Source organism: Notolabrus celidotus, chromosome 2, assembly GCF_009762535.1.
Source record: "Notolabrus celidotus isolate fNotCel1 chromosome 2, fNotCel1.pri, whole genome shotgun sequence".
Classification (NCBI taxonomy): domain Eukaryota; kingdom Metazoa; phylum Chordata; class Actinopteri; order Labriformes; family Labridae; genus Notolabrus; species Notolabrus celidotus.
In genome coordinates, this window is record NC_048273.1 from 16,236,455 (window position 1) to 16,258,383 (window position 21,929).

At 41.0% G+C, this 21,929-nt stretch overlaps 1 protein-coding gene and 1 long non-coding RNA gene across 3 annotated transcripts in view; one reads left to right on the forward strand and one right to left on the reverse strand.

Annotated features, from left to right (window-relative positions):
* trabd2b (TraB domain containing 2B) overlaps window positions 1-21,929 on the forward strand; it is a 78,191-nt gene that overhangs the window by 27,526 nt on the left and 28,736 nt on the right. For both annotated transcript variants that reach the window (XM_034676183.1, XM_034676192.1), the window contains exon 3: window positions 16,366-16,512. In XM_034676183.1, the coding sequence (XP_034532074.1) occupies window positions 16,366-16,512 (147 nt within the window). The remainder of the gene's footprint in view (window positions 1-16,365; window positions 16,513-21,929) is intronic.
* The window catches only part of LOC117807145, a 153,940-nt gene that overhangs the window by 6,297 nt on the left and 125,714 nt on the right, over window positions 1-21,929 (reverse strand). The window lies entirely within an intron of this gene.

Genomic DNA, 21,929 nt, shown 5'->3' on the forward strand with positions numbered 1-21,929 from the left:
AACTCTTTGTACCCTTGGTGACAGACATCCAAGCTCTTATACTTACCAATTATAATGATTTTTTTTTTTTTTACTTTAATCCCTTTATTGAGAGATATGACAGTAGATAGAGTAGGATATTGAGAAGACAGTGAATAAAGACTTGTGGCAAGGGACTGTGGGTTGGATTCAAACCCGAGGCTGCTTGCTTGGTTTAACCAAACGCCAAGCCAAACCAGCACCCCTATATTCCCCCTTTTTGTTGGAATATACTCTTCCACAAGAGTCAAATGAGTTTATAGTCAGGCGTTAATGATAAAAATACATCTCTTGACTGTTTAAACATATACTATATATAAACTACTTTACTGTTAGCGGCTGAACTAAGCTGCCTAGCTAAGGAGTGTGAGAACAGATAGTCAACAAACACTTCAGCTTTAAGAACTTAACTTTTCAGCCTAAACAACCTTTTGTCAAGAAAACAACATTGTACTTGTTAATGCAAAACAAGGGCGAGTAAACAAGCAAAGAGAAATTAGGAAGGATCTCAAGCAGCCATGTAGACAAACTACTGCTTGCCTCGCTGATCCAAGTGGTAGCATTTTGCTTAATACATTAATCCACCAAAGATTGTTCAACTTTTTGGTTTGACCGGGCATTAAAGTGGGGATCAATGCTGATTTTATTTCTCAACACTCATTTATCTTTAAAAAAAATCAACTAAGACACTTAATTTGCTATTTTGCCAACTTGACAAGTTTCATTTTTCTTTCCTAAATATTTAAGAAAGAAAACAAGTTGTAGAGGAACAATTATTTGAATGTAATTTAACTTGCTCTATCATGTAGCCCAATAATTAAACACATTGTTTCAACTTTTCCATCCAGAAAGAATTAAATTATTTTTACGTTAAATTAGAAACTAAAACACAAATAACAATAAACAAGCCATTTCCTCAGTGGCCTCATAAATACATACATAATTTCTACCACTACAGCAGTCCAAAGCCTACAAAAGACTCAACAATGCACTGATCTCAGCTGTTTCTTCTTAAAGTTTTATCCTCTGCCTTCCAGTAAAGACAAACTGCATAAAATGTAATCATGTTTATCCAGTACTTCTCATGTCTACTGCAGCATTCCTTCCCAACCGTTTGGCCTGCTTGATGATTTGCGGTTCATTTCAAGCCACAATCCTGTGATCTGTTGGTCAGGGTGACCACAACCCCTCAGCATGGCAGACCAAGCCTGCGCTTGAGCTGCTGTGGGCTGCACAAACACACACACATGTGGCCTCACATACATAGAAAAAAAAAGGGCTCAAAGACAGATGTACCCACATATGAACGGCTCACACCTACAGAACACACAAATCCACAGACAGAGTCTAAGACATTGAATTATGGGTCTTTCCCACAGTCTGATCCGCTCTGTCAGAAGCCTCTGCTGAGCTGTGGTCCAAACCCAATGTTTTTCTTAATACAGGGTCTGGGTGCTAAAACTATTAGAGGCAGCAATCATAGTCTTAATCATATTGGATTTCTTCATACCAAGCACTTTCCCTGGGAGGATACAAGGCAGAGAGGCCTGGGTGGTTGGATGTTGGATAAATGTGGAAGTGCATGTGAGTGTCTGTGCCTGAAAAAAAGAGACAGAGACAAAGAAAGGTGCTCATAAGAAGATTAACATTGTGTATAGTTGTTTTTAAGTGTTAAATTAATGTAAGACTTTAGCAGCACCAGATTCCTGCAAAAAAAAAAAACGACAGACCATAAAAAAGGAACAGCCAAGAATGTGACAGAGAAAAATAAAACTGGTATTAGAAAAATGTGTCACTGATTCATGAGGGAATAACTTCATGTGTGCAGCAGACAGAGTGAGATTCAAATCTTGGTATTTTGCTGTGCCACGTTAGCTCATACATTCACACACGCATGCATACAGCAGCCAAGCAAACAAGCAAACGTAGAATTATACCAAAATCTCTCCCTTTAAGCTACAATTCTAAGACTATTCCCCTGCTCTTACCCTCACACACACACATGCATACACACTCAAAAAGAGGAGAATTAAGGTTGTAAATAAATTAGGCAGATTGTAAAAACATTCTAAGCCTTGGCGAATGCTCAAATCAACAGAACTGTGTGCCGAATGTGCAGATTTATGAAATAATGAGAGTCTTATGAGGGCAGTTAAATGCCCTGTCTCTGATGGGGCAGCCAACGTGGCTCCCAGTCAAGGCCATCCAGAGAGGAGCTACTAATCTATGGCTGGTGTTACTGTAACTCGTCCACCACATGCAGCCAAGACTCTGCCTTCCACCTCCAAAACCACCGGCAGCATAGAGGAGTTATTTCCCATGTCCTATCACCGGACTCTCTCCCCCCTTCACCGCCTCCCACTCAGCACTTCTTTGAGTTTTCCAGCCTGTTTGTTTGTGTGTTTTCTCTGTCTCTATGTTGGCTTCACTGCCTCTTCCTCTGCTAATGCTCTTCCTCACACACAGGCAAACACACACTGTTTTCAGCCTCTGTCTCTATTTTCACTATCGTTCAAACAAACTTTATAATAAAGTTTGTCTTCTCCTCCAACATTGATGAGTAGCTCTGATGAAGCAGGCCGATTCATTCATGGGCTGCTCGTGAAGATGATTCATTCTCACATCGGGTCATATATCTACTGCAGCTGTCAGCAGGGACATGTTTTGTTAATTTAACGCAGTATGGCGGGCCAAAACATCAGAATCACAGTAACTAAGAGGAGCAATTTAGAAATCTCCCGGAAGGTACAACAGTATACATTTTTCCCCAAAAACTTTTCACTTTCAGATCAATGCAAAGTGACATTATTTTGCTCATCGAGGCTGGGCATTCACTGCACGAATTGAGACTGATTCTGACCTGATTTTGATATCCCATGGCTGATTATCGAGTAAGGCGAAGTTTCAGATTGCAGTGATACTTTCTTTTTTTTTTTTAAAGAATATTTTTATTGCACAATATCATTGTATACAGTCCACATTGACAAATAAAAGCAATGGTATTCTTCCATTTTCGTTCAATAACATAACAGCGTCCTGAAAGAACATACAATCATAGTAATAATAATTATTATTATTTAGAGGATTTTGTACATTATAATGGGCAAAAAAAATCAAGACTCATGTTAGGGGGTAAAAATAAATATAAATAATGAAAATTCAAGACATTAAATGACAGAGTAAAACAGGTAGAACACAGCAATCAGTGTTACAGGATTATTCTTGGTAATCTCTCAGCACACATCGACATTGTCCCCTAGACCCGGTAAATGTTTCCCAAAATTCCTGAGTAAGGGATACCCCTATTTCCCTCACCCACTCAGACCTAGACCTTTCTGTGCTGACTGATTCCTGGCTAGTTAGTGCCTGGTAGAGGGCTGACACCGCACCTCTACACCCTGGTATAACGTTAGTTATCATTTCAAGTGCCTGATGATGGGATATGTCTATAAATGTATATGATATGTGAGTCTTTATAAAGTTCCGGAGCTGTAGATATCAAAAAAAAGTGTGAGGCCGGGAGATCATATTTGTTTCTTAATTGCTCAAAAGTCATAAAGTGCCCCCTGTGGTACAAGTCTTTCAAACACTCCACTCCTTTTTCCTTCAAGCAAGCAAACACAGAATCCACATCGGAAGGTTTAAAAGCATGGTTGTCACAAATCGGACTGTCTAGGTACATATCTGGGGCTTTCAAGTATGTTTTAACTTGATTCCATATTTTCATAGAGCTGTGTACTAAAAAGTCCCCTCCATATAGAGATTTGTTTGTATTAATAGGGCTCTTCAAAAGGGCTGAGAGAGAGGTCTCGCAGTTATACTTTCTGACATTGTTGTTCCAGTCCAGGACTCGGACTTGAGTCTCACTCAAAGCCCGATTTTCAGGACTTGAGCCTCGACTTGGACTCAAACACTGTTGACTCAGATTCAGACTCAAACATTGACTGCAACATGACTTGGAAGATGGAGAGGACTACATCAGACTTTTGTTTTTTTTGTTTTTATTAATGTTATAGCTCTAGACCCACATTTTTGTTTCCAATCTGTCTTGTTCTACAGTTCAGCATGCTAAAAGAGGTGCCAGGCGAGTTTTGCTATTAAATATTTTACAACAAATGCAAGTAAAATCAGTTTAGTATGTGCAATTAAAGGACAGATATCTACATAGGATGCAACCAGGAAAGTAAGAGAGATTGAGTTGGCTAACTCATACTGTTAGTTGCGTTATTGTTAACAAGCTAATAGTAATGTTTGTAACTAAAATGACTCAACCATTGGGTCCGAGTTGTTTGGTTAGTTAAAATTCAGATAAATGGCAGGTGGGCTGCAGGTGCTTATGAGTTTATTGGATTCCTGTGGTGATCCCACTGCAGCAGAATCAATTAGTGCGTATCCCCATAATGAGATCCGTGGTGCACATTAACACGCCAAGCAGAGCACTGTAACTTCACTGATATTTAACATCTCCAAATACGCCGACAGGATCAGTCAGAATCTAAAGTCCATAACTAAAATGTGTTCTCTACACATCTCACAGACCCCACACAGGCAGAGCAGGACTATACAGTGAATAGTTTGGGGTGAAATACTGGTTTTCCTTGTTACAATAATAAAATTAATCATGAGGACTCTATTCAGACTCCGAATCAGGAGGATTGGACTCAAAATTGTCTTTGGTGACTCCAAGGACTCAATACTTGACTCAGACTTGAGGTTTGGGGATCTGATTTCAATGCTGCACTCTGGCCATTTGAAAAATACAAAGCTCAAGAGGTTTTATACTGTATGAATTTCACTATTTCTAGCCAAATTACTTGAATGCTTCTTGAATTCAGTGCAAATTTTGAAAGTGATATTGTCGAAAATCATTTCAAACATAGTCAGTGATAATAACTTTCTCAGCTTTCATATGGTTTCTCTTCTAACAAATTATTTTCTGTTTAGCCTCTATCCCCAGCTGAGCTCCTACTCCTACTCCTACTCCTTTATGGTCATTATTGGCTGCAATTTTAAAGTCCTCTGTGAGAGGCATGCTGGATTTCTTTGTGTGTCTGTTAGTGTGTGATATCTCTCAGTTTGATCAGATACTGTGGAAGTGGATTAAGAAGTGTTCAAGTGTACCGTAGCTTCTCCCAGTCAGTCTAGCATATTAAACCTGACAGAACAGACTGTGTTCTACTCATCATCTGCTTCTCATTCACAAAGTAAAAAGAGGAGGGTGAAAGAGAAAACACAGGACGTTGTGTGGTGTCTGTAATCAAACCAATGCAGCACAGAAAGGTCCCTATTTATGTATTTAGATGCTTGTGTGTGACAAACAAGAGTTTCTTTGAGTCATCACATTAATATTTTGACTATGCAACAGCACAAGCAGTTTGAATACATGTTACCTTGCATACACTGTCCAGCTCTGTTATGGCACATTCTATCTTGTGATGTCCTCGAGCAACAAATTTCCTGGTCATTTCAATGGAAATATAAATTCCGATGAACCGTCTGTAGTAATAAGGTAAGGAAACACTCAAAAAAACGTCATAATATTGCACAGTTTACTTTACACTGCTACACTGCCCTGTGATTGGTACGCTCGGCGGCATTGTGTTTCCCACATTTACAGCACACACGGGAATCCTTACATTGGCTGCACATTGGCCGTGTATTTCATCTCCTCCTCTCTATTCTTCATGTAATCATGTCTGCATGATAAACAGCAACATGCATCAGCTACACAACGACGCACAAGTATGTGGTCCTCATGTCCGCGTCAGCCCCTGCTGCGTAGGGGCGATGCAGAAGTATAAGTCAGCCTTGAGTATGGCTAAAGTTAGAATATCTAGCACCACCAGCCTTCAGGCCTCTGCACGTTCACATCCAGATGCCTGTGCTGGTAACACATTGCTCTGGTAGTAGCAGCCTAAATACAACCTTATCTTTTTTATATAAATCAAATTACTTACAAACCAGGCTGCACTATGAAAGGACACCATCTGACAACTGTGCCCGTCAGAGCCATTAACCAGAGCAACAGTCCTGGCTATTGGCGGGTGGCTGTTCAACAGCTTAGACATAAAATATGACCAGCATAATGAGCCCACAATAATTAAAGTATTATCTTGTACCACCTACTACTAATTCTGATGCAGACTAGCTATAGTAATGACATTTAATAGTTTAGTTGACTTAATGCTCATGTTCTTTGTTGTTACAAAAGCAAAGAGATCTTCCCTTAACATTTTCTAAGATCAATATGAGAAGGAATTCAAAAGAAGCTGCAAGCCTACAGTTTGGAAGCATTTACTAGCCCCCATAACCGTAGCTTAGCCAAAGTGAATACTAAGGCAGCATGTATCGAGAGTCACTTTCCGTCTTTTGGCACACACTCAGTAACATGTTTAGCTGATTGTGAGGCTGATTATGCACACACATAACCATACACAGGTAAATTACTGTGGACAGAATGTGGCATCACGTTTTTCCAGAAGTTAAAATAGTCTTTAGGTCTGTCGAACTCATCAGAAGACTCTCTGATGGTCCCACTGTTGTAAGGTGCTGGCAAACCTAACCAAGAAGATTGTACACATTTGTCTGTTTTTGTATATCTAGGCAGCTTTTTCTCATCTAAAGGGAAATTTGGGCTTTCTTTTATTTTGAAAGGACAGAGTTTGTGTGTTGAACTGATAGTGTGATTTTCCCTGTAATGCCTCTTCACAAACTGTATCTGTTTGTGGCTTTGAGGTGTATAAACTGAAATTGGGCTCTGTCTCTCTCCTTCTGTTTTTCTGCAGGCTGAATAAACTTGCGTGAAATTGAACATTTCTCATACTGATTTGCCGTGAAATGGTGTGCTTGTGTTGGATTACAGCGCGTTAGCGTCAGTATTGGATAAAATAGGGCGGGAGGAGAGGAAGTTTGGTCCACCTCCTTCTCCTTCTGCTTTTCCAGTCTATTAGACAGTCATAGCCCTGTGCAATTTGGACAAACTCTGTGGTGAAGACAGACACACATGGAAACACAAACACGCTGTATCCACATGCATGCACACGAGCATTGAGTTACAAGTGCATGCTCACAGAGCGCGAGTGTGTACCAAGTGCAGTACAGGAAGGAGGAAGGACATGAAAGCTAAACAAACAGAGATCAGTGACAGTGGTGGAAGGCGAGCTGCCATCAAATGAAAGAAAAGAGAGGAGGAGAGCAGGAGGAATAAAGGGCTGATGGTGAACTGTATAATCTAGAGATTTGTCACTGGGAGCGCATAACCTGGGTGGGGGAAAGAGAGGAAGGCTGATGATTGAAGGTTTGAGAACTGATGGAAGATGAAGAGATGTTGCTGAGTTGTTTTTGGATGGATGGGGGAAGGACTGAGGATGGAGGGGCTTTGGGAGGATGAACAGCAAAGATGGTGGAGGACAAAACCAGCCAGCTGTGCTCCAGACTGGTTTGACGGAAAAGGAATGGAGGAGGAAGGAGGAGCAGAAGGACATGCAGGCAATATGTCTGCTCCCTCCTCTTCTCCATACCTCTCCTTGTTAACTATAAACATCTGGTCTTTTTGTGTCTTTTTCTGACTAGTTCCTTACATTACACCCCCTGCTATGCCTCTTCCACTTTTTATTTTTCTTCTTTTCTTCCCATGCTGTCTCTCATTTTATTCCACATATTTTCTCCCTCCTCGAGCTCCATTTACTATCACTTCTATACTGACACACACTAAAACACACATATGCCCGACATTCAGATGTTAACTCCTACATAAAAACCTCTCAATCATAACCCTTTGATATGAAAGTATGCTGTTTTATAGCTAAAGTCAGCTGCATTACACACTATGCTACTAAAGTGTCCAGTTCTCTGCAGGGAAAATCCATTCCACCTGTCAGATACCGCAAAAAAGAACAATTCAGGCTTGGATGCTTGCTGAGACGCATAAACCTAAAAAACAATACCACATAAATCTAAGCTGAAAATGTGATTTGTTTAAGAAAGAATTTGCTTGAGTTGGCATTACATTTTTTGAATATTACCAGAGTGATGTGATTTGCGTGCTTCTTTGCACGCACCCAAAAACCTCTGCAAAGATTCGTCTTTTTAAAAGTAATGAATTTAGTCACATGGACCAGCTGATTGTTTGGACATTTTCTCAATCTGGATCCGCTTTTTCCTCCATTACACAATTTATGTTCACGCAGGAGATTATGTGATGCTCTCATGTTTCAGCTGGATCTCAGATGTGGACCATAGCAAAGACAAATCTTTCCTAGAGACTCATTCCATCTAAAGCGATTAGTCCAACTAAAGCAGACTGAAGGAGATAAGAGAGAGTGGTTGGGCTTTAGTTTGGGGCTGAGAAGGCTTGGTTTAAACACGCATGGCTGTTTATGTCTACTTCTTTCTCATGCTGGGGAGAAGACCCAGACCTTCTGGTTCGGATAGTATCACACGTCATAATAAGAGATGTAAAAAAACAGATAGTGAAATGTGTATGGAGGCTGTGATGTTAAAGGCAGCCTTTGAGTTTTAAGGAAGATAAGGTTAGAGTTAGCGGATCCCATGCATGTTTTTAAAGTGATGAAAAATATGATGGATCTGATTGTTGGTGAGTTCAGCTCCTCCAAACAGAGCAGATCACACCATCAGATTTCAAGGAGATCATTTTACAGACCATAACAGCTTAAGTGAAGGCTACACTTTAACACTTTGTAAAAGTAGCAACAATTATAGCACCCTCTTAAAATACCAATGGTGTTTACACAAAGAGAGGAATTTTATTTGTTTTACATTGAAACTGAAGTCTCTGACTTTAAACCACTTAGAATAAGTTAAACTGAATTTAAACTTTGATCAAACACTGAAATAATACCAGCACTAGGGATGTGAGAACATGACTATCAAATAGTTACTATTTTTCTCTCAATAAGGATATCCCGACCTGAATGTGCTGTTTCCCTTAAAATAAAAGAAAAGCTTGATATGCGGTGGACCAAAACAACAGGCTATAGGACACAAAAAAACTGGAACTACAGAATTGAACCCAAATCTTTGTAATTAGTGATAATATACCCCTTCCAGGTTCTCCCCTTCCTTGCCTGTCAACTGTATCCACTTCTTCTCGTAGTGTTCAGCCTTGTTGTGCTGACATATTTACACACAGACATATTTCTGTTCAGCAACTCTGAGCCCTTGATGTCAAGAGAAAAAAAAAATTAGCACAATTTCCTCCCATTATTTCCCCCTCCTCTTTCACACCCCACACCCCCTGCTTGTTGGTATTCACAGTGAGGGCACAGCTGTGCGCTTTTTAACTCCAGATCAAGTGATACTTTATTATTTTCTCTGTTTTCTCGGGGAGCAGGAAAGCTGGGATGACTGGTGCAGCAGCAGAACTGCCAAGTCAAACAGCAGGGTTTATTTGTGGACAAGTGTAGTGGGGACACCCACCACCCCATTCACTAGAGACCCTTATTAAGAGAAGAGACTGGAGGGTTGTGTACAGTGTTTGTGTGTGTGGTGCCTATAGGGTAGTTGTTATTAGAGGAAAGATGACAAAAAAGAGAAGAAGCAAACAGAAAGAGGACAGTAGTGGTTGGTGATTATACAGCTCAAGGAAGGAAGACAGGAAAAACCCAGAGAAAGGGGTTTATATTAAAGAATTCTTTCCATTCTAACAAAGAGGAGGATATCTCCCATCATTAGATCCTCACCCCCTGCCTCAGAGAGGAAATAAGACAGGACGGAAGGAAGCAGGAGGTGGAAGAAAAGGAGGCTTTCTGAGGGAGCTGGAAGCAGCAGGCCTCTGCCACCGGGATTGTCCCTCTGGTAATCCCTGGATTTCCTAAACTGAGACAGGAGGTAGACCAGGCAGGGTGAGAGACTTAGTAGGCCAGAGAAAGTGAGAGAAAAGGAGAAGAGAGAAAGGAAATGTGAAGGGAAAGAAACAAGGAAAGAATGGAGAAACAATATTTATAATGAAGGCGCCGTCTTGAGTCAAAAACATCTGAATTTTCTTCTCTTTTCTGCAATATGTGGTTTGTTTACATGAATTACTCAAAGAAGAATGTGGTGTTTATAATTAATAGCATATGCTCAAAGGTGGTTGTATTTATGTCTGTATGTGTGTGTGTATAGTGGATATTAACATGGATAAGGTCTTGGAAGAAAGCGAGGCTCTGGTTTGCTGTAGCTCAGGCCAAATGGGATGAGATGAAAGTGTTGCTCACCTTCAAATAAGAAAAACGATACACACACACAGAGGTGCCAAAGGGCTGTAAAACTATTTCGGCAATGCTCTGACTTTGTAGGTTTGAGGCATTTGTATGCTCAATGTCTGCATGTAAAGTCCTCAACAGGTCACATGATTCCCAAAGAGGGAGAAAAAAAGGAAGAACAGTCATTTGGAGCCTGTTGATAAAACTGTAGGAGACAACAGCGAAGCTATCATGTGAGACTGTCCAGACAACTTTGATGTAGTCTGCTGTGTCGCCATCTGTCCACTGTAATGTACTCAAAGTGCTTTTTCAGAGCAAGCGTGGACTCAAAGGTCAGACAACAGCAGGCTTTTAAAATACCCTCTCCACTTCCACATGCACATTGAGGCATGAAGTCATACTGAGAGAGAACAGGTTAAAAGAAGATGGAGCAGGGGTTGTTTTTAAGAATTATTTTACAGCTATGGCCATGAAGGGAAAGTTCATACACCCACCTTTTTTGGGGTTGCTCTTTCTGTAACAGGGACAAGCAATCACACTGCTCCTATTCTTGGGTTGTCCTGGATGTTATTTCAACTCCCTGCCTCCTTCCCTTCAGTCACCCCAGGGTGCTGCGAACCCAATCCCCTCTCGTCGTCTCTAACCTTAGAGGGGGAGGCTCGCTCTGCCCAGAGGAACCCAGCAGTGCGTGTCCCGGGTCAGGGGTCCAGCTCTTCTCTTTCCCGGGCGATGAAACACAAGTGGCTCTCAGGGAGACGAGAGCGGTGGAGGGGAAAGCACTACCCTCAGACTGTTTGTACTGTTTTCTTTATCAGGGGTGGATTGAATAACGGGAGATAACTAGAAAGAAAGAAATGTATTCCCACTTGGCTTGTATGGTCTGTGTTCAAAGGTACAATGCTTTTAAGAATTGACCGATCGCTGTCTATCTTTCTCTCTGTTTTTCTCTTCCTCTATGGCCCATTCATTGGTGGCAGATGGCTATAAACCAATGAGTCTGGTTCTGCTTGAGGTGTGTGCCTGTTAACAAAGTTCTTCCTCGTCACTGTTGTCTGTCAGTGCTTGCTCATGGTGGATTAATGTTTGGTCCCTTCAAATTATATAACAAAAAGTACCTTTGAAATCTGCTCCACTGTATAGGTGTCATGGGGCAACTCTGGGTTGCTGGGTTGCTGAATTGGTTGGTTGGTTGTTTGGTTAGTTGATTTGGTAGTTGGTTGGTGGATTGGATGATTTGTTGGTTATAGCTGACTGGCTGGTTGGTTGGTTGGATTACAAGAGTGGTTGGTTGGTTGGGTTACAATAGGGGTAGGAATCAGGAACTGGATCCGACTTAAAACTGTTTCCAATTGATCAATTCCATCGGAATTGTCCACCTCAAATGTTATCGATTCTTCTTAACGATTCATTAACCAGCACGTCGCGTCGCGTCGCGGTACGTAGCGGTACGTCGCGGTGTGTTGCATTACGTCACACACACTCTGCTACGCAGAACTCCTTCAACCGAGAGGAAACATGGAGAGGAAAAGCGTTTTTCCTCTCCAAATTCAAAGTATTTTCCTCTGGGCTCCAGGGGCCACATACAGACTTACACGGCTGAAAAATAAGGCACAGAGAGCAGGAAAAATACCTCTGCAATGACCCCCGGAGGAAAAGCGTTTTCCTCTCCAAATTCAAAGTATTGTCATCCAGGCTTGAGGGGCCACGTCAGGATTGATGTGGCCGAGAATGAGGTCAATCTATTGTTCAGTATGCTCAAATTGAATATGTTCATGTTCAGTCTTGTGCAGACATAATTTTGGAAAAAATTAAATGGTTCCTTTTGGTGCAGAAGACTGTGTAGAACTACTTTCTTCCCCTCAAAAAAATGCTCAGGAATCGTTAGGAGAATTGATAAGGAATTGAATTGATAAGCAGAATTGACAATGGCATTGACATTGATAAAATCTTATCAATTCCCACCCCTAGTTACAAGAGTCTTAGCTACAATAAGCTGGCCTCTGCATCTGTATATAACTCTGTTTGTTTTCTATTTTACTTTTACATGATCAGAATAAAGAAATCAAATCAAATCAAATCAAATCAATATTACAGAGTTCTTTTAAAGTCTTCAGCAAAAGAATATACTGACAAGTTTTGCATTGCTCCTGCAATGTCTCTATCAATGAAGGCAATATGTATGAATTTATGTGCTTTGGCAATAACATGTCTTTGTTCATGCCAATAAAGAAAAATTGAATTGAAAATAACACAAGCAGACACTTGTCTTGTCCTAGGGCTCACATGAACAGTAGGAATTATTTAAACATAGCTATTGTAGAGAAAAGGAAATGTTTTTTTTTTTATCATAAAGATTCTGTTACAATGCCAACAATTGGCCCTGATACAAAGCTAATATCGTGATAGTAGTAGTAGAGTTAGTAGTAGTAGTATTAGTATTAGTAGTAGTAGTAGTAGTAGTAGTAGTAGTAGTAAGTGCTCCTAATTTTAAGACCTCTTACTAGTCTTTGTTTACATTTTAATGTTTGTTTTATATTTTAACAAAATAATCTGAGGAGTTTGTGGAGAGAATAACCTTTAAAAAGAAGCAGAGCTCACAACCCACAAACATGTGACCAGGTGTCACATGGAGTGTGCAAAACAAGAGTAATCATAATTAAAAAAAACAGAAATGAATGAATCTACAGAGAGAAGTACAACTGGAATAAGGACGGGGATATCTAGAGGAACAAACTATCTCAACTGTCCTGCCATGCTTTCATGCACCTGACTGCCTGGCTATGCCCAATACTCATGCCAGAATCTATGCCAATACACACACCTAACTCAATCTCTCCACTACACAGACGGAGAAGAATCACCTCCATCTGTACAACATATGCTCCTCTTTTAAGAACAAGGCTTTGTTTGTCTTCTACCATTCTTTCACACTTTCAACTCTTTCTGCCTTTTATTTGCCCTCTATCTTCCTCATGGTATCACTCCTCTTTTCCTTTGTTCTGTCTTGCTTTCCTTTTTTTCTCGCCAGTTTGCACGGCTCTGGGAAAGCCTCTCATGGTTTTTACCACAGCTTTGAGGGAAGGAGTGAGTAATGAATGAAGAGATTTAAAAGGTACAAAGGGAAGGCTGACACTGATTGAAGAAACAGTTGATTTTGTTTTGTTTTTCTCATCTAATGTTCTGTGCTTTTTATTACAATTATCCAAGCGTGCACACTGACCAACTTCTAAAGCTGTTCGTTAAAGTAATGCCGGGTTTAATATTTTCTCTTCTTTGCCAGAGTTTGGCCTTCACAGTTTGACACTTCCCTCAGTAAAATCCCAGCCTGAAGCCCTTTAGCTCAAACCATCACTCACATACTCTGCTTCAGATTTAAGGAGGTATAATAGAGGAGTGATGTAGTCCACAAAGTGAGCTCTCTGGGTTCCAGCACGCTGTCATCGGCACCTACTCATGCTTCAGACCAGTAAAACCTTTAAACAAGCTAACACTATTGCTAGCAAACAGCCAAAATTTAATGCACTTCAAGGTCAATTGCTGAAGTAAGCACACATGTTGATAAATGACATTTTGTGAAACATAAAAGATCTCCTATTTTTGTTCCTGTGTGCTGAATCCACTCTTGCCCCTACCTTTTTTTTTTCTGTTTTCCCTCCAACACTCGCTAATGAATTTTTGGAGAGCTGCTCTCAGATTGAGGTTCCAAGAGCATCCATGTGCTTAGCTCCTTCCAGCTTTGTTCTAATAAAACTTTTCTTTAATTGCAATGAGAGTTTCGCACGCATGCTTCAGATGAGATGAGAACAAAATACTAAAACCTTCTGTAGTTAACTATGTTGTGCAGAATGTCAACAGTAGTTTACTTCTTAAAGGGCCTGGCTGCAAAAGAGACAGTTTGTCAGAGTGAGTGGCCCACTTCAGTATGAGAACACCCACTCTGTCAGTCAACACATGCGTGCACATTCACACACACATATTCATAGGTATACACTCATGCAAGCACACAGACATGAGGAATGTTTGCATTTTTCCTCTGCGTCTCCTGCAGTGATTGACATGCTCTTTCGTTCAGCCCAGCACAAACTCTGGAGCCATGGTTACAGCTGCAAAGATGTTCTCTTCCCATGAGACTGACAATATTGAAATAACAACTCCCTTAACTACACATCCAACCACATCCCTCCTCCCTCCTTTCCATGCATCGTCTCCTGCACTCACACTCACACTCGCACTCACACGCCTGTCTGTCATGTCTGGTGCACTTTGCCATGTGAAGGGAAACTCCTGGAGCTGGCAGCGCAACAAACAGCCTGGCAGGTGTGTTTGCTTTGCCAGCTCCATCCCCCTGACTCTACCAATGGTCTGCTTTGGTGGTTCTCTTGGAAAAACTTTCGAGACGTGGCAAAGTGCCCTGTGGGTCAAGGTCTAGGAGCAGTGGCAACTTACTGGCACAGAATCAGCACCTTCAGAAGCAGAATTAGCTACTGTATAGCTCATTAGCCACTAACAGGTATCAATGTTTCTAGGCCTGGCAACACACCCCAAGTTGACCTCAAGTTGAGAGCTATTATAGAATCTTATGTGAGATGGGAATGGAAACTAAAATGAGGTATAGTGTCATTACAGAAACAGCAGGGGGGCTCTGGATTTGGGAAGTCTGCATGGTGATGAGATATGGGCTGAGAAAGCTAGCAAGTCTTCTTTTTTTCCAGGGCTGAAATGGTCACAGGTTTGGTCTAGACCCATTCCTGGATTACGCACCTCTGGCACGGAGACAGCGTGGCGCTGAGCATGGCAGAAAAAGAATGCTGGATGAAAAAAGTCAAATAGAATAAAAACAGATCAGACTCGTGGTTGTGTATGGGGAGGAAGGGTTTGGGATATGGTGATGACAGATAAAAAGACAGACCGATTTTTTAGTGACATGAAGAAAAAATACAGGAAAAGAAATAAAATAGGACAATGAGATGGTGGTTCATCAGTTGTCTCTTTTCATTATGAGCAAAAGCCAAAATGAACCCTCAAGAATGGTTAGCAAACACAATGACCTCAGAAAGAGAGTAGGGAGGAGGAGTGGGGAGTCACAAGGTTGAGCTTAGAGCTTGGGCGTTATTATCCCAGTGGAAAGGTTACCTGGAGTTGAACCATTCAATATGCACGATACGGGCATTTATGATTGCGAAAACATAGCTTAATTGCTTGAGTTACGACCCAGACTTCTGACATGGGGCTCAATCAGTTGTGCAGCTGTATCGGCCTTAAGCTGTTCCACAAATCATCAGTTCCTGGATGCTGACGCTCTCCCTGCAGGATATTCCAAAGCCCTTGTCGGGTTTCTTGATAATTAGGATCACAGAAATGAATAAGTCGGGTGTGGTTTGAAATTATCATGAGTTGAGACACTGGTTGTAATGAAGTCAGCTGATAAGTACTTCGTACAATATAGAGCTTAAGTGAATTCTGCTGTACACTGACAGAAAATAACACCTCTGGTTCCTGTAAGGGAGCTTAACTGTGATTGACAGCTCGGTCCCAGTTGCAAGGCCAGTCAGAGGTGGCCTGGGATTGTAGAAGGCGGCCGCTGGGAGGTTAACCCCTGGTATCTTGGACAGCTGTAGAGTCCCTGGGTTGGCTGGCGGCTGCAGGCTATAAATTATGTCTTAAGAGGGTTTACTTTTGATTTTAATGGGTGCTGTAAATTTACGGCACCCTGGCCTGGTGAAAGAGAAAGAAAGGTTCTTTTTAAAGGGTCTCGCTCTCTCTTTCTTTCACTTCAGCTCTCACTTTCTTTCACTGTTTTTTCCCTCCTTCTGTAAAAGGCCCATGGAGTTTTGCCATGTATTTTGTGGTCTGCATTTACCTGTAGTCAGCCTATATGGAAAATGTATGAAAATATCTGGAAAGAAATGAAAACACTGCAAAAGAACTTACATTTCAGAGACATGGAATAACAACTTCATTGTATATCAAAGTCATATTATAGGCCTATTTTAAAAGATCAACGCTGGCAATGCTGGCACAGTTTCTTCCTCTTCGTCGCAAATTCCTCTTGAGCTCTTGAGGGCAAAGAAAAACTGAGTTAGCGGAAGCATAATGTAACAGCACCTTTCCTGTCTTGCTGTGTGTGTGTCTCTCCCTGCAGGTGCTGTTTGCTTTGAACCAAACGCTCCTGCAGCACGAGGGCGTCCGAGCGGGCAGTCTGCAAGGCTCCTACACCACTGAGGACCTCATTACCCACTACAACTGTGGTGACCTCGGCTCCATCATCTTCAACCATGACACTTCCCAGGTCAGTCTCAACATTTAGATTTTAGATTACTAACTTGTGTAAATTGTTTTTCAAGGGGTGGCTAAAAGCTATGTCTGCAGGTTTCTGCAGGTTCATATCATCCTTCCGCAGAAGTCAATAAAAGCAACCTGTTTAAAAGAGGCAACATACATGCAGCCTATATTAACAAAACTGCTTTCCTTTTCTAATATGTTATGATGTGATGCCATGCGATGAAATGCTATGTCATATAAAACCATACCGTTTTATCGTGTTATCTCATGTGCTGTGATATCATATTATACCATATTGTTGTAGTTGATTAAAGTTGCTGTTGGTAGTCGTGATGTAAACATAAGTGTCTGTGGACCTGATGGTTGTAGTCCAGGGCTGCATCTTCATTTACAGTTTGTCCTCAGTGATCTGCAGTGATCTCCAGTGAGCTCACAATATGAAGACAGAAATGAAAAGATTACATACACAATCATCCATGTAAACTGGTACACTTTCTACATCTATGACACATTAAAACTTTAAAGTCCTGTTCCAGTGAAAAGTCATAATCTTTGCAGATTAATAAAACGGTTTAAATATCAAAGTGAGACATATTAACCCCAGGAGTAACTGCTGTTAGCTAAACAGATGACACTGTAAATGTCAACCTGCTCTGTAAACAACAACGCTGCTTTACAGACTAGGCTTTTGGTTTCTGACACATCATTATTTTACAAACAGATTATTAATTATCACGTTATTAAAACGGTAACACTAAATGTAAATTGCACTGGTGCTAATGTAGATGCACCCTAATATACTACTTGCAACACAATGCTTGCTCCCAGGTCTCACAGACACATTCTCACGGTCTATGTGGTTAACAATGATACAGCAAAAAGGCGTTTCATATTCTAAATTTCTGGATACTAAAATAAAAGAAGAAAAGCGAGTTACCTGTCCAGGTGAAGAGTAGCATGGTCAGGATCGGATTTCAAACTTTCTAAATCTCGACGACCTGCCGCCGTTCATACGCAGCTCGGGTGTTGATAAGTATACGAGCCCTAAGGTATCTTCAATGTGTTTTGCTTGTGTATGCGGTCGTGGCCAAAGGAGGAGGTGGAACTTAGCCTGGGGCTTTCCGCTGTCCGCCATTGTTGCATCAAACTTTATTTAATTCTCGTGTGTGTTCTACGAGGAAGTAGTGGCGGCCTCCCAGCCAACTGGGATGACGTATTAGGGGCTGCCACTCGACCAATCAGGACAGACGGGGAGTAAATCTGATTGGTCTGTCATAACGGGAGAGAGGGGAATAGTAACATTGCTTGATACAAAGGCATTGGAAAACACAGAGATTTCGCCATTATCTCAAATTACTTCACTTACCGATGAGTACCGATGGGTTTTATGACCATTTCTCCAAACTCAGCAGAAAAAAGTACACTTTTTTCCACCATTCCTACCAACAGCAGCTTTAAACCCCAAATATAAGAGATAGATCACATTTATTTTTAGATTCATTTTGAGGGGTAAAAAACATGTCTAATGTTGCATTCACTTTCATATTCTATGATCAGGGACAAAACAGTTCCATGTTAAAGCATGCATACATTATCAAAGTTCAATACAATAATGCGGTGTCTATTCAGGATGCTTTCTTCCGCACACAGATCTTTACTGCCCAAGTGATAGAAGTGAGTCAGAGAATAATTAAACATAATTGAGAACATTTCAATTTTTTTTAACTGCTGTAACTTGAATAAACGACTGTTCATATTCCTATAATGGTAAAATATATGCACACAATACCAGCAACTGGCAGTCTTATTCCAAAAACATCTGCAACAGTATTCAAGAGCCAAAATCTGTCAGACCCTCGATCTGAGTTGGCAAACCTCTCTTACCCACTTCTCTGCCATTACGCCATCGTCACCTCAAACTTGTAGGCCTGCACATCAATTCCACCAAACTGCTCATTGCCATCTTAATCCCTCTCAACTTCAAGTTACTTGATAGTCTGACACATTAATAGCTCTGGACTCAGCTGTAAATAAACCATCTGACCTCCTCTAACTCTAAGTTTCCTAACATAGCCTCTGCTCCTTCAGCGATAACCTCTTCATCAATCATGCCATTCTGTAAAAACACACACATACACACACAGCAGTGTGCAGTAGCTCTCTCTCCTTCTCCTCCATGGAATACAGATTTACTCAAAAGCCCTCCTCATGAGTCAATTATGCTGTGTCAACCTCCCTCACTGATCATCAAGTCTCATTAAACCTAACACACCATGTAACCTCAACTCACTCGCTCAACTGCAGAGATTCCACACCGTATTCACCGGGGACTCACAAAGTAAGAGGAAGTATGCACAACTTCAGACACTTCATACCTTGTCTCGCTTATGAAGCCAAATGACACACGTTTCCCCCTTTTTCCTCCCTCTTTGTTTGTGTGTGTCTCTCTCTCTGGGGGCCATGGAGAACTTGTTAGCCACCTGTAGTCTTTGCTGCAGTTGTACCTGACATAAGAGCTTTAAATCATACCAGTTCACCCCTGCACCTCATGTCATAATAACATGTATTAACATTCCCCAGCACATGCTAGAGCAATCAGATGCCTGACTGCACTATCATGCTTCTGCTGCCTGCTGATCTATGGCGGTTCTGTGTCCAAACTTCCAGGGCCATAAAAGAGCAGGTGTTTTAGATAGATAGAAGCTAATCCAAAGGCCTCCAACACCCCCAATACTCTCACAGTTTAGTTCCCAGTAGGGTTGCAAAATTCCAGGAATTTTCAAAGTTGGAAACTTTCCATGGGAATTAACAAGAATTTATAGGAATGAAGAGGAATAAACAAGGAATTTACTAAATTTAAGGTTGGCTCTTAACAGGGAACTCAAATATAGTGGGGGACATCTATTTTAGCATAATCCTCACTAAAACAACCAGATTTCATGCAAGTACAGTTGAATATCTATACTATTCCTCAATCACATGCACATAGCACACTGCTTACTGCAGGGCTATTGAGAACACGCCCCCTACATGCACTGTGCATTCCTCCATAACATGCACAGATGATTTCTAGAATCCTGCAGAGGCTAGGCTTGAGAAGCTTGAGGAAAGATGCTTTTTTATTTGCATGTTTAATGGGACTTTTTTGGAGGGAGAGGGGCTCTTTTCATTGAACATTTTGAATGGGACTTTGTTGATTGCATTTTAGTTAATTTTTGAATGGGTTGGGTCGGGGGGATGAGTAATATTGAACTCAGCATTCATGTTTTTGTTCTTCAATGAAAGAATTTGATCGTTCAATAAAATATTTAACACTTGATAAAGTTCTACAAATTAATCTGTTTTAATTATATTATTTTGGATGGATGTCTGCTTATAACAAATTACCCTCAATTCCCAGTTAATTCCCATGGAAAATTTCCAATTTGGAATGTTTCCAAAATTCCCCAGCTTAATTTTCCAGAAATTTACCTTAAATGTTCCTCCCCTTTTCAACCCTAGTCCTCAACATATTAGAAAAGGACTGATGACTGAATTCAGGATCAAAGAACAGCTGAATGATGCAGGAGAGGTTAACACTCAAATTCATACTTGAGCAATTTGCTAAAAATGTAGTACCAAGGTCGAAATTACTAGCATATACTGTCAATTAACTCCTACTCCCGTCTCATTAAATACAGCTGCTTGTACTAGCGCTAGTTTTGCATGTGCTGGGCTCAGTGCTCAAGTTAGCAACAAAATCAATAACGCAACTCCTACCTAGACTTTCAAACTTTCAAATTAAGTTTTAAGGTCAGACATAACTCTTTTCTGCGGTTTGATTTGATCTGTGAAGTGTGATCTGGTTGTCCCAAGCATTGCCTTTACTGTTAAAAATTAGTAACCCTTGCATTGGAGTACTGACCAATCAGAATCAAGTATTTAGATTATTAAGAAAGCCAGGTAATAACATTGTATAATGGTTGTTGCTGTAATGTCCAGGTACAAAAAGGATTTTTTCATGTTGTGAAAAGGCCTTGGTATGGGTTTAAATAAGTGTGCATGAATGCTTATGCAACTGAAGCATGTTACTTAACTTACCACAGTGTATTACGTAGCTAACTCGGTCATCTTCAGACAAGCCCTTCGGCGATGTTTCCAGTCATCCTGAACCTCCGTGCATCTGGCTAGCTCACCAGTGCTTTCAGCGCCAACATCTCTCTTGAGAACATCCATAATGCAGGATGTCTTTGTGGTCTATGCCCATGTGTTGACTCCAGCAGCACCAGTTCCCTGGCTGGGAGCTCCTGGGGTCTTTGGCAATGACCAGTTAGCCACATCCTCCTGGATACTATTTTCTCACTCTCCTTTGGTAACCCTCCGTATAGCTCCCAGGTTGTGACATGAGCGGCCTGGTTGATGTTTAGAACCACACGCAGCATTATGGTGTAGCATCCATCCAGAGACTTCTGCAGGGTGGGCCCCAGGGTCGAGCATTCACATCCATGTGGGAAATGGGACTCCACGGTCGCAGACAAGAAGCTTAGCTCTGTATGGCAGGGGGGGATGGACTTCCACATACCATTCAAAATCTTCCACGCTAGTGCCTTCTTCACTTCAATGACCTGCTGATGAGCAAAGTCATGACCCAAGATATTGAAAGTGAGTGACAACTTCCAGTCCAGTCCAGTTGGAGGATATTGTATGACCTTGGCTTCTTGGCATTTAGCATGAGATCACCCTATTAAAGAAGTAATCAAATCCTCTCTGACTCTTTGTATATGAATCAAACAGCAGTCTCCTGAATGAAAGCACTTTTTAGTTTGACCCTTCCATGAACCTCCTTTTCTTTCTTTTTCATCTGTCTTTAACACCACATCAAAATAACAAACTAGAGAATAGTGTGAATAAGTTATGTTAGATGAGTACAGGCAAGGGCGCCGCCAGGGATTTTGGGCCACATGAAAAAATATCACATTGGGACCCATATATGTCTTGTAATATACCATTTATAATAACATCATAATCAAAGTTACAAAAGTCTTTTAAAATGAATGCACAACAGAAAAGAGCAGCACGGAATCATGCAGAATAATGGATTTATAATGCTGTTCTGTATCAGCAACGCTAGATTTGATACTTTATTGTGTTCAAGTTAATTTCAGCAGCCACATTAAGACAATTACAAAGTCAGCCTACTATCACCTTAAGAATATATCAAGGATTAAAGGACTTATGTCTCAGCAGGATGCAGAAAAACTCATCCATGCATTTATCTTTAGCAGACTAGACTACTGTAACGGGGTCTTTACAGGACTCCCTAAAAAGTCCATCAGACGACTGCAGCTCATACAGAATGCTGCTGCTCGAGTCCTAACAAGGACCAAAAAAGTAGACCACATCACTCCAGTTCTTAGATCTCTACACTGGCTTCCTGTCTGTCAG